This window comes from Xenopus laevis, chromosome 9_10L, assembly GCF_017654675.1.
Source record: "Xenopus laevis strain J_2021 chromosome 9_10L, Xenopus_laevis_v10.1, whole genome shotgun sequence".
Lineage (NCBI taxonomy): Eukaryota > Metazoa > Chordata > Amphibia > Anura > Pipidae > Xenopus > Xenopus laevis.
Genome location: NC_054387.1, coordinates 118,815,425 through 118,830,209, shown reverse-complemented (window position 1 = coordinate 118,830,209; position 14,785 = coordinate 118,815,425). Strand labels below are relative to the sequence as shown.

General features: G+C 44.3%; 1 protein-coding gene across 1 annotated transcript in view; it reads left to right on the top strand.

The window, feature by feature from the left end:
- Positions 1 to 4,950: 4,950 nt before the first annotated feature.
- Positions 4,951 to 14,785, top strand: part of slc9a3r2.L (SLC9A3 regulator 2 L homeolog) — a 92,076-nt gene continuing 82,241 nt past the window's right edge. The window contains exons 1-2 of the mRNA XM_041576881.1: positions 4,951 to 5,234; positions 5,389 to 5,640. Coding sequence (XP_041432815.1) covers positions 5,088 to 5,234; positions 5,389 to 5,640 — 399 coding nt within the window. The 5' untranslated portion in view covers positions 4,951 to 5,087. The remainder of the gene's footprint in view (positions 5,235 to 5,388; positions 5,641 to 14,785) is intronic.

Below are 14,785 nucleotides of genomic sequence, written 5' to 3'. Positions count from 1 at the left end.
AGGTTTCCTTTTCTGTTTTCTCGCAGCTGAAACAGATCACTCAGCACATGTATGAATCCTTCAGAGTTAGTGTGAAAAATACTTCTGTACAGTGAATCAGAATTCTGCAGTTTACATGCTAGAGCTAGAGAACAGCTTGGTGGAAGGGTGTTAGGACGACACACTGCTGTTACCTGCCAATGGGTGGAATTTGGGATGCATTTTTGTTTGCTGTACTTATTATACCTCATAGACCAGCCTGAAGCCCATTTAGGTTACAATTTGTGGGGAATGGTTATTTGTCTTCATGTGTCTTCCTGGTAGCCACCACTCTGAAGGCCAATGATCTTCTAGAGATTATTGGAACTACTGGACACCACCCTGAAAGCCAATGATCTAGAGATTATTGGATATACTGAACACCACTCTGAGCAGGGGTGCTTCGCCAATGAGGCAAGTTGAGGTTTCTTCAGGGGCTTATGCCTTATGCCCCTGAAGAAGCCGGTTCTCTGGTGAAACGCGTTGGGTGGCATAGGTGGACGGTGGAGGACCAGCACCCATTCGCTCGCTATGTAGCTAGGCAGATCAACTCTGGGAAACTAATGGAAGGGTGGTCTGGGCGGGCTGGTTGTTGTTAGTTAATGACCAGGCTACTTACTTGGTAGTATAATTTTGGAGCTAACCTAGATGTTTGGTAATCAAATGGAAAAAACATCTATTCGCTAAGTGGCAGCGCCATTCACTTATGGCATTTTGGAGTTAACTACCAGAAAAATACGTGGGCGTTTAACCATTTGTATATCGATAAGAGCAAGGGGGTAATTCACTTATACCCTATTTTGATCACACTTGTGTGGATAGTGGCTGAATGGATATCAGCTCACTATTTCCCCACTTGCCCATCCTATGTGTTTTTAACTTTTGTGTATTTTTATGGACATGGTCCAGCTTCATTGAGGTGTATCCCCAATGGTGTGTTTTGTCAGCGTGAACTTTTTATGTGGGATTAATAAAAGTTGAGTTTTAATTGATAAATTACAACAGCACCTGAACTAGTTAACTGGTGGACTGCACAGTGGATACAAAAGCCATGATGTATTCCACTTTGTAACTCCTCAATAGATACATATGTTTGTTACATTTATTACAAATTAACTTGCGGGTGCACTGTTACTTTGTATTCTTTTTTTGTTACTCCATAAGGCAGAGGATTCACCTCAATTTCTAAATAGCCTTCAGGCTGGCCAATTAGGTATATAAAGTAGAGCAAATATGGATTCATCTAAAATCCCACCAACATTGTCCTCCAATCTCCACTGTTTTCATCCACCCTAGTGGGAGCAGCCTCACAGTTTTTGACAAGAGCTGAGCTCTGCAAACCATCAGCCTTAGAACAATTCCTTTTAATCACTGTGTTTTGATAATTGACTGCAACAAGGTTACTGTTTCCATGTTGTACATCAGTGGTTAACGCTCTTGGGAGGACCAATCTTTTATTTTGTTCTCCTTGTGTATCAAGTTATAGTTTCACAAATATCCAGGACAGCAAATAATTGGTAACTCCAAAATCCTACCCTAACTGGCCTTTCAGGTGGTCTTTCTTAGATATCTAGAAGAACATATCTCACCATAACTGGATTTCAGGCTGACCCACTCCACAGACACCACTCTAAGCCCTCTCCAAGGGGAGAACTGCAAAAGGCTTTTGGAAATTGTGTCCAAGCAATTCAAAGGTGTCCAACCTATCCCTGGTGTATGTTACCCCTAACACCACTGGTTCCATTTGTTCCAGGGCATGGGACTGGCCCCTTAAAATGACCCTGAAATATCCTATGGAAGGGTAACCTAAGGGTAAACTAGAATGGAATTTCAGGGTAAATGCTTGTTGGCTGTGAAACAGGCTAAAGTACATCAAGGATGAGATTTTGGGTGATTTCTTACTTGCAGCACCGAATATGCTGAAAATTAAAGTAGATTTTATGTTATGGTGTTTTTATATAAAAAACATAAACAGAAAGGAGTCCAATAAAATGCTTGTGTTTGTACCAGAGGAATGTTAAGGCAAGTTCTGGTACTCTTGCTGCCCCTCATTGCTGGGACTAAGGTGGAGGGTGCCCAAGGCAGCTGCCCATCCCAGCAAAGCCCCAAAAGACCAAAACAAGTTGAAGTCAGGAAGAAAGGGTAAGTGCCCTACTTTTATGCCCGAGGCACGTGCCTCTTCTACCTAACCCTAGTTCTGGCCCTTTGGCTACCAGGGGCAGATTTTCACCACCCAAAGTGTTGTCTCCTGTCTGTGGCATGATCTGACATTGTAGCTGAAGCATCTCTGGGTGTTTTGTTTCTGCCCCTCAAGTATGTCTTGCAATTTTGCCCTGTATCCTTAACATATTATCTATAATATCTTCTGTATAAGAAAGGGACATAGGAAAAGAGAATTAGGTCTTACCAGCATTTTCCATGACTTGCTGGAAAATTTGCAGAATTCGAAAATTCAGTCCTAGTGGAGATAAACCTGATGACATTACCCATAGTTCTCCAGAAACTTTAAATATATTTTTATTTGATTTTACATAAACAAGAAAAATTAATATGACAGCATAAATTAGCAGACTTAGAGAGTGATTCTCCAGAAACTAGTGCTACTCCACAGGCATGTTCCTCTTCTGCCTAACACTAGTTCTAGCCCTGCTCCCTATGGCGGTGCTACATAGACAATGTCCTCATTATTTGGAGGGATCCACAGACAAGGTTCAGTATTTTTTGATTCAAAGCTTTATGAATAAAATGACTGGAACCAGGGTTGAACTGGGCCTGCTCCTGCACTCCCTCTCCTTACCTCCCTCCCTGACCCCGGTTGTGCTGACGCACTGGAAAGAGAACGCACGCGTGGTGGGGTAGCCTCAGAGAGGACTTTGCAGCTGAGGGGCCTGGGGGTTGGTGTGGAGGGACCCTGAGGCTGCAGGCCCAGTGGGCCCTGAGTGTAATGATCTCGTTATCAGGAACCTTGTGATAGTACTATTGGACACAGAGGTGGACCCTGTGGGTTCCGGTGTTCACCGATGCTCTTTAGGGGCCCCGGGCTTTCTGCAGCGGAACCCAACAAGGAAGTGTGAAACAAGTCCATAAGCGAGGTAACGGCAGGGAATAAGATAAAACGTAGTCAAAGTCAGGCAAAAGTCAAGTCAGTTCAAGGCAAGCAGCAGAAATCGTAGTCAAGGGTCGGGCAGAAGTCAAAACTAGAAATTCGAATCACAAACAAACGCTTCGGCAGGAACAGTTAAACTGGAACCAGCTTGGGCACTTCCAAAATGGAGAATCGGCCTTTTAAGGCTGTTTTGGCGCCAAAATTCGAATTTGCGCTGAGTGATAACGTCATGAAGCCGAGTGTCATGACACAGGCGGCAAACTACAGGCAGGTGATGCCAGCGTCACTTGACGTCAATGCCGGATCCACCCCCCGCAATCGGAGAGAGACGCGCCCCGGGAGGTAAAAACCCTAGACAATCTCCGGGCGCGTCTTACGCTGAGCCCCCCAGTCGTGTTTGTTTGATACAGAGATTGATACTCTGAGACAATTTGCAATTGGTTTTCATATTTTGAGTTATTTAGCTTTTTATTCAGCAGCTGTCCAGTTTGTAATTTCAGCAATCTGGTCGCTAGGGTCTAAATTACTGTAGCAACCATGCATTGATTTAAAAAAGAGGCTGAAATATGAATAGGAGGGGCCTGCAGTGCAGGATTTCAAAATGGTCCATCCCAAGGCTGGCATGCGCAGTAATGTAACTAGAGGGGACGGGCCCTGGTGTGGGACGTGCAGCCAGACACGTACGCGATTTTCCGTCTGGAAATCAGAGGTCTCAACCTGCCGGGGGCCCTGATGGGGTGCAGTCCCTGGCCTATAATTTGGTAGCCCTGGTTTGGCGCCTGTGTCATGACACTGGGCGTCATGACGTCATCACTCGGCGCAAATTCGAATTTTGGGGCCTGCTCCCCAGTTAGTCCGCATGCACTAGGATCGCTGTGTGCTCACCTCAACCTGCGCATGCGCTCCATTGTCCTCTACCTAAGTAAAGAGGAGCCGCACTGGAGACACAGGAAATTCTGAAGGCGTCCCAGGTGCAGCTCTATTAATGTAGAAAGTGGGCAGCATGCAGCCCTTAAAATATTGATGCCCTAGGCCCAGGCCTTTGTTGCCTTGCCAAAAATCCTGGAAGCCTGTATAGAAAGATGAGTCAAATCAAGTGGATTTTATTGTCCTTTCAGCCATATACAGTAATACAGTACATAGTAGAAACAAAATAATGTTTCTCCAGAACCCATTGTGCTACACATAAGACCAGGGTCGGACTGGCCCGGCGGGAGACCGGGTAAAAACCCGGTGGGCCCCGGCCCTAATGGGCCCCCCGCGGGCCAGACCCCTCTGCCAATCTCCTGGGGCTTCCTAAAAAAATCAATATGCAGCGCCCACACATCACACTTCGCGCATGCAGGCTGCGCGGCCCCGGCTGTGCATGAGCGCCACTCCGTTGGGACAACCGCGCCACCATTATAGTGGGGCCAGGGGGTCTGGACAACTAGCCCGGTGGGCCCAAGGCCCCCCAGTCCGACCCTGCATAAGGCTATAAGAGGTTTTATCAAGTGAGGTTTTATCAAGTGTGTATATGAGTAATAAAAAGTAGAAATAACAATACATTTGTAGCCTTACAGAGCATTTGTTTTTATGATGGGGTCAGTGACCCCCATTTGAAAGCTGGAATCATAAGAAAGCAAATAATTCAAAACTATAACAAAGAAAAACATGAAGGCGAATTAACAATTTGCTTAGAATTAGCCATTCTATAACATACTAAAAGTTAACACAAAGGTGAATTCCCACGTAGAAAGCTACACTAAGCCCAGTACAGTATATACAGTAGATAGAGTCCAGTGAGCAGTTTAATAGTCGGACCCTGAGTTCCAGTGTGAATTTATGGGAGACTCCAGCAGTTGTGCAGCTAATACAATATACAAAAAAATTATAATACACCCCATCACTAGACACACTAGAGCCTCAGCCAGAGCCCCCAAACTCTGGAAGATTCCATGTTGCAGAATCAGAGGGAGGTGCCATGAGAGCATCTTGCCTTTTTCCTTGTTTGCAAGTGAAATTGAATCCAGAGGAGGAGGAGGAGCTGAGAGCAACACGCAGAAGTCTGGCTGAGATCAACTCGGCGGCTCAGTTGAGTTTCAGGAGGAAGCCGGGCGCACGGACAGAGGAAAGCGCAGCGGAGAGCGCACAGCAGGGCGCACATAGAGAAGGCGCACACAGGGAAGGCGCACGGCTGGGCACAGGACAGCAGCTCTGCAGGGAACTAGAAGAGAAGCAGTTTGGCTCCTGCGGGGCTTCCTAATATGCCCCTGTCTCACTAGGTGACAGCCGAGAGCAGAGAAAAGTCCTCCCCGTGCGACACTATGGCCCAAGAGCGGCACCGACCCCGACTCTGCCACATCAAGAGGGGAGAGCAGGGCTACGGCTTCCACCTGCACGGAGAGAAGGGCAAGAGCGGCCAGTTCATCCGCAAGGTGGAACCCGGCTCCTCCGCTGAGGCTGCGGGACTGAAAGCTGGAGACCGAGTGCTGGAAGTCAACGGGGAGAACGTGGAGAAGGAGACGCATCACCAGGTAAACAAGACTCCTCATCACCGGGGACTCTGGTACCTGTGTGTCCTGCTCTCCTGTCCAACATGTGCTGCTTTCCTCTATGTCTGTCCCCTCACCTTCTATGTCTGTCCCCTCACCTTCTGTGTCTGTCCCCTCACCTTCTGTCTGTCCCCTCACCTTCTGTGTCTGTCCCCTCACCTTCTGTCTGTCCCCTCACCTTCTGTGTCTGTCCCCTCACCTTCTGTGTCAGTCCCCTCACCTGGTATTACTGAGACCCCCCTGTATGTACCCACCCGCCCCTTGAACTGGTATCGCTGAGACCCCCTCTATGTACCCAATATGTACCCAATCGCCCCCTGATTAGTTATCACTGCATTATCTGTATAAACCCATATGCCATGTGACCTGGTATCACTGAGTTCCCTGTAAGTACTTATTTATCCCCTGACTAAGTGTCACTGTGTTATCTGTATGTGCCCATCTGCCCCATCAGACCTAGTATCACTGAGTTATCTGTATGTACAATACCCATCTGCTCCTTGCCCTTGATATCCATGTATGTACGGAAATCAAGGGCAATTACAGTGTGATGAGTACCCACCTGCTGCCCCTCAACCTGAAAACAAGTTCCCTGGATGTACCTGCTTTCCCTAAGAACATTTTCTGCACTCTGTGTATAGACTGACACTGAGTAGTGAGTGACCTGTAAGTACTCTACTTATCTTCCACCGATTACAGGACCCTGTAAGTACTCTTTACTTCTTCTTCTACCTATTAGAGAATCCTGTAAGTACTCCACTTCTTCAACCTATAAGAGGACCCTGTAAGTACTCTACTTCTTCTTCTACCTATTAGAGAATCCTGTAAGTACTCTACTTCTTCTTCTACCAATTAGAGGACCCTGTAAGTACTCTACTTCTTCTTCTACCTATTAAAGAATCCTGTAAGTACTCTACTTCTTCTTCTACCTATTAAAGGAACCTGTAAATACTCTACTTCTTCTACCTATTAGAGGACCCTGTAAGTACTCTACTTCTTCTTCTACCTATTAGAGGACCCTGTAAGTACTCTACTTCTTCTACCTATTGGAGGACACTAAGTACTCCTTCTTCTACCTATTAGAGGACCCTGTAAGTATTCTACTTCTTCTTCTACCTATTGGAGGACCCTGTAAGTACTCTACTTCTTCTTCTTTTACATATTAGAGGACCCTGTAAGTACTATACTTCTTCTTCTACCTATTGACCTACCAGTGCTTGGTGTCCTGTATGACCTACCTTGCTGTGCCCTTACGTGGTATTAAGTGTCCTCTATGTCCTGCCCTGCTACCCAACCAGTAACACTGAGATGTCCTCTACCTATTACTCTCATGTCCTCACACCCTTTAACCAGGTAATATTGAGCTTTTCTCTACAAGTTGCCTTCACGTCTTTACACCCTTTAACTTAATGGCCCTTGCCAGTTAACATAGATGTTGTCTGCCTTATTCCCGCCCACCCCTCGCCAGGTAACACTTGCTCTTGTTCACACTTTCCCCATGGGATTCATACATGTGCTGAGTGATCCGTTTCAACTGCAGAAAAGGAAACTTTCGAGCACGTGATGCCACCAACGCTCCAGACTACAATTGCAAAGTGATTTTAATGGTCAGATTTAATGGACCATTAAAAGTCACTTTGCAGTTTAAACCTGGTGCTGTGTTGTTCTCATGGTCTTGGATCAAGGAGGGTCCGGGTTTGATTCTTCTTTCACTTCCTTGGGATCTTTGATGTTTAAACTCCCTTTGTTTTCCAGTATGCTGACCATATGTATTTATGTTTCTACTCCATCTTCCCCCCAAACCTTCTGCCTATTTTTCATGAACCTCTTTGTGCGTTGTCTTCTTAATTGTACAAGACCAGTCAACCCTTGAGCAAGTTTTTATTAAGCATCTGTCATGATGTTGTAGCCGTCTTCCCACATAATCCAAGGTTCCCTACTCTGTCGTCTAATCTTTTTCTGCCTGGTACCAAGAAGGACCAGACTTTTCTTCTAATTAAATTTTGGGAATGATCTCCCTAACCCCCAAACCATTATATAATACCAGTAACATCACCCACCAGGACATAGTCTATCTTCTGAAACCTCCAGTGGTGTTTCACCCTTGCTCTGTGGTCAAACAATTGGCTAAAACTACAATAGGCCGAATTGGCCTCCAGGCTTGGCTACAGTGGAAAGACAGTAGATAGGCATTCAATCCCAATGTAAATGGCATTCAGGTTGATCTATGACGTGTATAAAGGACAACGAATAAACATTAACTGTACCATAATTTGTCTCGAACCACCTTAAATTCTTAAAGTGGTAGCTCACCTTGAAGTTAACTTTTGGTATGTTGTAGAATGGCTGATTCTAAGCAACTTTTCAATTGTTCTTCATTATTTCTTTGTTATAGTTTTTGAATTATTTGCCATCTTCTGACTCTTTCCAGCTCTCAAATGAGGGTCACTGACCGCATCATAAAAACACTACTCATTTATAGGTATTGCTACCTTTTTATTGCTCATCTTTCTATTCAGACTTCTCCTATTCATATTCCAGTATCTTATTCAAATCAATACGTGGCTGCTAGGGTAATTTGGACCCTAGCAGCCAGATTGCTATAATTGCAAACTGGAGAACTGCTGAATAAAAAGCTAAATAACTTAAAAAAAACCATAAATAATAAAAAATGAAAACTAATTGCAAATTGTCTCAGAATATGCCTTTCTACATGATACTATGGTATACCATTTGGTAGCCCCTATGTGTATTGTCCACCTACATTGAGGCTCTGTTTGACAGTGCACCTGGTTTTTCTACAGCCAAAACCTGCCTCCAAGCCTGGAATTCAAAAATAAGCACCTGCTTTGAGGCCACTGGGAGCAACATCCAAGGGGTTGGAGAGCAACATGTTACTCACAAGCTACTGGTTGGGGATCACTGTACTAAACGGTCATTTAAAGGTGAACAACCCCTATAATTTATGTCCCCAAACTATCAGCCACACAATGATTCCCTTTAATCATTGTATTTTAAAAATTGGCAGTAACAGGGTTACCATAACCCTACTCCGGCCAGGAATATGCTCCAGCACTTTGCTGCCATCTACAACTGCTTCTCTTTTGACTGGCTGGGACTGTGCATGTGCAGTATATAGTCTTGTGTGGATGTATATTACTGTACCATGCATGTGTGTGGTCACAGAAAAGAGAAAGAGTCATTAGGAAGTGGCTAAAAATGGTGGTGAGGTGCTTTTTGGAGCAGACCATGGTTCTTTTTTAAGGTAAGAGCTCTAGCCCAGGGAACAAGGTCAACGATTGTAATCATTGGGTGGTGCCTAAACAATAGGAACCACCCTGTGATTTTCATTTGTCTTGTCCTTTAAAATTAGGATGGGTGGCTTGTAGGTAGATATTGCTCTGTACATTGTCTGCATAGTCCTCACCTCCACTGTTTGTCATGGGAAAGAATACAGATTTTATGAGTGCCCTACTTTAGACATGACTGGCCTATATCCTTTCCCCTCTTGTAGGTTCAATGATCTATTAAAACCCGAGGCACTCTGTGTTCCCATATAGCATTGCTCCAGCCAGATAAAGTGTTTTCCCCAGCAGACACCACCTGGTTTTTGGGTGCCTGTCTCACAGCTGAGTTGGAACAGACTTCTTTATTATAACTTAATGAGGAATTTAATTTTAAAATTGCAAGCTAGGAGATAGAACCATATAATTATACTTGCCAATGCAAGTACAAATGTAACTAAACTCTTTTAGTATGTAATTAAATCAGTTTTTCCACCGACACTACGATTAATAAATATTGTTTTCATGCACTAACTTTTTTAATGACAGCGTCCCTTTAAAGGGCACCTATTATCAAAAAACATTTTCCCTGCCGGAGGTGCATGCTAAAAGATCCCATCCTCCTGTAGAGGGGAGACAATATTTATATTTTTTTTAAAAGGATGGTTCATCTTTAAGTTAACTTTTAGTATGTCATAGAATGGCTCATTTTAAGCAACTTTTCAATTGGTCTTTATTATTTATTTTTTATAGTTTTTAAATTATTTGTCTTCATCTTCTGAACCGTTCCGGTTTTCAAATGGGGGTCACTGACCCCATTGAAAAACAAATGCTCTTTAAGGCTACAAATGTATTCTTACTGCTACTTTTTATTATTCGTCTTTCAGGCCTCTCCTATTCATATTACAGTCTCTTATAGTGCATGGTTGCTAGGATAATTTGAACCCCAGCAACCAGACCGCTGAAACTGCAAACTGCAGAGCTGCTGAATAAAAAGCTCAATAACTCAAAAAACACAAATAATAAAAAATGAAAACCAACTACAAATTGTCTCCGAATATCACTCTCTACATCATAATAAAAGTTAATTCAATGGTGAACAACCCCTTTAAGGGAGGAACTCCACGATGCATTTGGTGCCAACATGTCGCCATGCGACGAAACACATGCGACATGTCGGCTGTTGTGAAGAAACGGGAACAGATAAGTACTACTATAGTTTATATACACAAGCTGCTGTGTAGCCATGGGGGCAGCCATTCAAACGCAGTCAAAGAGCGGATGGCTGCTTGGTGTTTCTGGGTAGGTAAAGGGTCAGGTGGTCTGAACAATCTAGAAAACAGCTCACAGTTTGTTGGTGTACAGAGGTCCATAAATGAAAAACAGCTGGGTACCAGTCAGGGGGAAGGTTTATCACCATAAGATTAAGGAATAGGTTGGTGCAAATATTAATAAAGATGGTCAGAATGCAGAATAACAAGAGATATTATTATTATAATTCTGTTTCTACATATACATGTCTACAAAATTATTTAAAGCACTCAAATCGTCTTTCTCAGTGAGTCCCTGCCCTGAAGAGCTTACATTCTATGCTCTAGTACTTGAGGGAGTTTAAACAACTTAACCAAGAAAGGGGCTAGAGCACAGACCTCCTTGAATCCAAAACAGCCCAGCACCAGACTTAAAAACTGCAAAGTGACTTTTAATGGTCCAATAAATCTGATCGCTTTGCATTTGAAGTTTGGAGTGTTGGTGGCGTCACACGTTTGAAGGTTTCCTTTTCTGTTTTCTCGCAGCTGAAACAGATCACTCAGCACATGTATGAATCCTTCAGAGTTAGTGTGAAAAATACTTCTGTACAGTGAATCAGAATTCTGCAGTTTACATGCTAGAGCTAGAGAACAGCTTGGTGGAAGGGTGTTAGGACGACACACTGCTGTTACCTGCCAATGGGTGGAATTTGGGATGCATTTTTGTTTGCTGTACTTATTATACCTCATAGACCAGCCTGAAGCCCATTTAGGTTACAATTTGTGGGGAATGGTTATTTGTCTTCATGTGTCTTCCTGGTAGCCACCACTCTGAAGGCCAATGATCTTCTAGAGATTATTGGAACTACTGGACACCACCCTGAAAGCCAATGATCTAGAGATTATTGGATATACTGAACACCACTCTGAGCAGGGGTGCTTCGCCAATGAGGCAAGTTGAGGTTTCTTCAGGGGCTTATGCCTTATGCCCCTGAAGAAGCCGGTTCTCTGGTGAAACGCGTTGGGTGGCATAGGTGGACGGTGGAGGACCAGCACCCATTCGCTCGCTATGTAGCTAGGCAGATCAACTCTGGGAAACTAATGGAAGGGTGGTCTGGGCGGGCTGGTTGTTGTTAGTTAATGACCAGGCTACTTACTTGGTAGTATAATTTTGGAGCTAACCTAGATGTTTGGTAATCAAATGGAAAAAACATCTATTCGCTAAGTGGCAGCGCCATTCACTTATGGCATTTTGGAGTTAACTACCAGAAAAATACGTGGGCGTTTAACCATTTGTATATCGATAAGAGCAAGGGGGTAATTCACTTATACCCTATTTTGATCACACTTGTGTGGATAGTGGCTGAATGGATATCAGCTCACTATTTCCCCACTTGCCCATCCTATGTGTTTTTAACTTTTGTGTATTTTTATGGACATGGTCCAGCTTCATTGAGGTGTATCCCCAATGGTGTGTTTTGTCAGCGTGAACTTTTTATGTGGGATTAATAAAAGTTGAGTTTTAATTGATAAATTACAACAGCACCTGAACTAGTTAACTGGTGGACTGCACAGTGGATACAAAAGCCATGATGTATTCCACTTTGTAACTCCTCAATAGATACATATGTTTGTTACATTTATTACAAATTAACTTGCGGGTGCACTGTTACTTTGTATTCTTTTTTTGTTACTCCATAAGGCAGAGGATTCACCTCAATTTCTAAATAGCCTTCAGGCTGGCCAATTAGGTATATAAAGTAGAGCAAATATGGATTCATCTAAAATCCCACCAACATTGTCCTCCAATCTCCACTGTTTTCATCCACCCTAGTGGGAGCAGCCTCACAGTTTTTGACAAGAGCTGAGCTCTGCAAACCATCAGCCTTAGAACAATTCCTTTTAATCACTGTGTTTTGATAATTGACTGCAACAAGGTTACTGTTTCCATGTTGTACATCAGTGGTTAACGCTCTTGGGAGGACCAATCTTTTATTTTGTTCTCCTTGTGTATCAAGTTATAGTTTCACAAATATCCAGGACAGCAAATAATTGGTAACTCCAAAATCCTACCCTAACTGGCCTTTCAGGTGGTCTTTCTTAGATATCTAGAAGAACATATCTCACCATAACTGGATTTCAGGCTGACCCACTCCACAGACACCACTCTAAGCCCTCTCCAAGGGGAGAACTGCAAAAGGCTTTTGGAAATTGTGTCCAAGCAATTCAAAGGTGTCCAACCTATCCCTGGTGTATGTTACCCCTAACACCACTGGTTCCATTTGTTCCAGGGCATGGGACTGGCCCCTTAAAATGACCCTGAAATATCCTATGGAAGGGTAACCTAAGGGTAAACTAGAATGGAATTTCAGGGTAAATGCTTGTTGGCTGTGAAACAGGCTAAAGTACATCAAGGATGAGATTTTGGGTGATTTCTTACTTGCAGCACCGAATATGCTGAAAATTAAAGTAGATTTTATGTTATGGTGTTTTTATATAAAAAACATAAACAGAAAGGAGTCCAATAAAATGCTTGTGTTTGTACCAGAGGAATGTTAAGGCAAGTTCTGGTACTCTTGCTGCCCCTCATTGCTGGGACTAAGGTGGAGGGTGCCCAAGGCAGCTGCCCATCCCAGCAAAGCCCCAAAAGACCAAAACAAGTTGAAGTCAGGAAGAAAGGGTAAGTGCCCTACTTTTATGCCCGAGGCACGTGCCTCTTCTACCTAACCCTAGTTCTGGCCCTTTGGCTACCAGGGGCAGATTTTCACCACCCAAAGTGTTGTCTCCTGTCTGTGGCATGATCTGACATTGTAGCTGAAGCATCTCTGGGTGTTTTGTTTCTGCCCCTCAAGTATGTCTTGCAATTTTGCCCTGTATCCTTAACATATTATCTATAATATCTTCTGTATAAGAAAGGGACATAGGAAAAGAGAATTAGGTCTTACCAGCATTTTCCATGACTTGCTGGAAAATTTGCAGAATTCGAAAATTCAGTCCTAGTGGAGATAAACCTGATGACATTACCCATAGTTCTCCAGAAACTTTAAATATATTTTTATTTGATTTTACATAAACAAGAAAAATTAATATGACAGCATAAATTAGCAGACTTAGAGAGTGATTCTCCAGAAACTAGTGCTACTCCACAGGCATGTTCCTCTTCTGCCTAACACTAGTTCTAGCCCTGCTCCCTATGGCGGTGCTACATAGACAATGTCCTCATTATTTGGAGGGATCCACAGACAAGGTTCAGTATTTTTTGATTCAAAGCTTTATGAATAAAATGACTGGAACCAGGGTTGAACTGGGCCTGCTCCTGCACTCCCTCTCCTTACCTCCCTCCCTGACCCCGGTTGTGCTGACGCACTGGAAAGAGAACGCACGCGTGGTGGGGTAGCCTCAGAGAGGACTTTGCAGCTGAGGGGCCTGGGGGTTGGTGTGGAGGGACCCTGAGGCTGCAGGCCCAGTGGGCCCTGAGTGTAATGATCTCGTTATCAGGAACCTTGTGATAGTACTATTGGACACAGAGGTGGACCCTGTGGGTTCCGGTGTTCACCGATGCTCTTTAGGGGCCCCGGGCTTTCTGCAGCGGAACCCAACAAGGAAGTGTGAAACAAGTCCATAAGCGAGGTAACGGCAGGGAATAAGATAAAACGTAGTCAAAGTCAGGCAAAAGTCAAGTCAGTTCAAGGCAAGCAGCAGAAATCGTAGTCAAGGGTCGGGCAGAAGTCAAAACTAGAAATTCGAATCACAAACAAACGCTTCGGCAGGAACAGTTAAACTGGAACCAGCTTGGGCACTTCCAAAATGGAGAATCGGCCTTTTAAGGCTGTTTTGGCGCCAAAATTCGAATTTGCGCTGAGTGATAACGTCATGAAGCCGAGTGTCATGACACAGGCGGCAAACTACAGGCAGGTGATGCCAGCGTCACTTGACGTCAATGCCGGATCCACCCCCCGCAATCGGAGAGAGACGCGCCCCGGGAGGTAAAAACCCTAGACAATCTCCGGGCGCGTCTTACGCTGAGCCCCCCAGTCGTGTTTGTTTGATACAGAGATTGATACTCTGAGACAATTTGCAATTGGTTTTCATATTTTGAGTTATTTAGCTTTTTATTCAGCAGCTGTCCAGTTTGTAATTTCAGCAATCTGGTCGCTAGGGTCTAAATTACTGTAGCAACCATGCATTGATTTAAAAAAAGAGGCTGAAATATGAATAGGAGGGGCCTGCAGTGCAGGATTTCAAAATGGTCCATCCCAAGGCTGGCATGCGCAGTAATGTAACTAGAGGGGACGGGCCCTGGTGTGGGACGTGCAGCCAGACACGTACGCGATTTTCCGTCTGGAAATCAGAGGTCTCAACCTGCCGGGGGCCCTGATGGGGTGCAGTCCCTGGCCTATAATTTGGTAGCCCTGGTTTGGCGCCTGTGTCATGACACTGGGCGTCATGACGTCATCACTCGGCGCAAATTCGAATTTTGGGGCCTGCTCCCCAGTTAGTCCGCATGCACTAGGATCGCTGTGTGCTCACCTCAACCTGCGCATGCGCTCCATTGTCCTCTACCTAAGTAAAGAGGAGCCGCACTGGAGACAC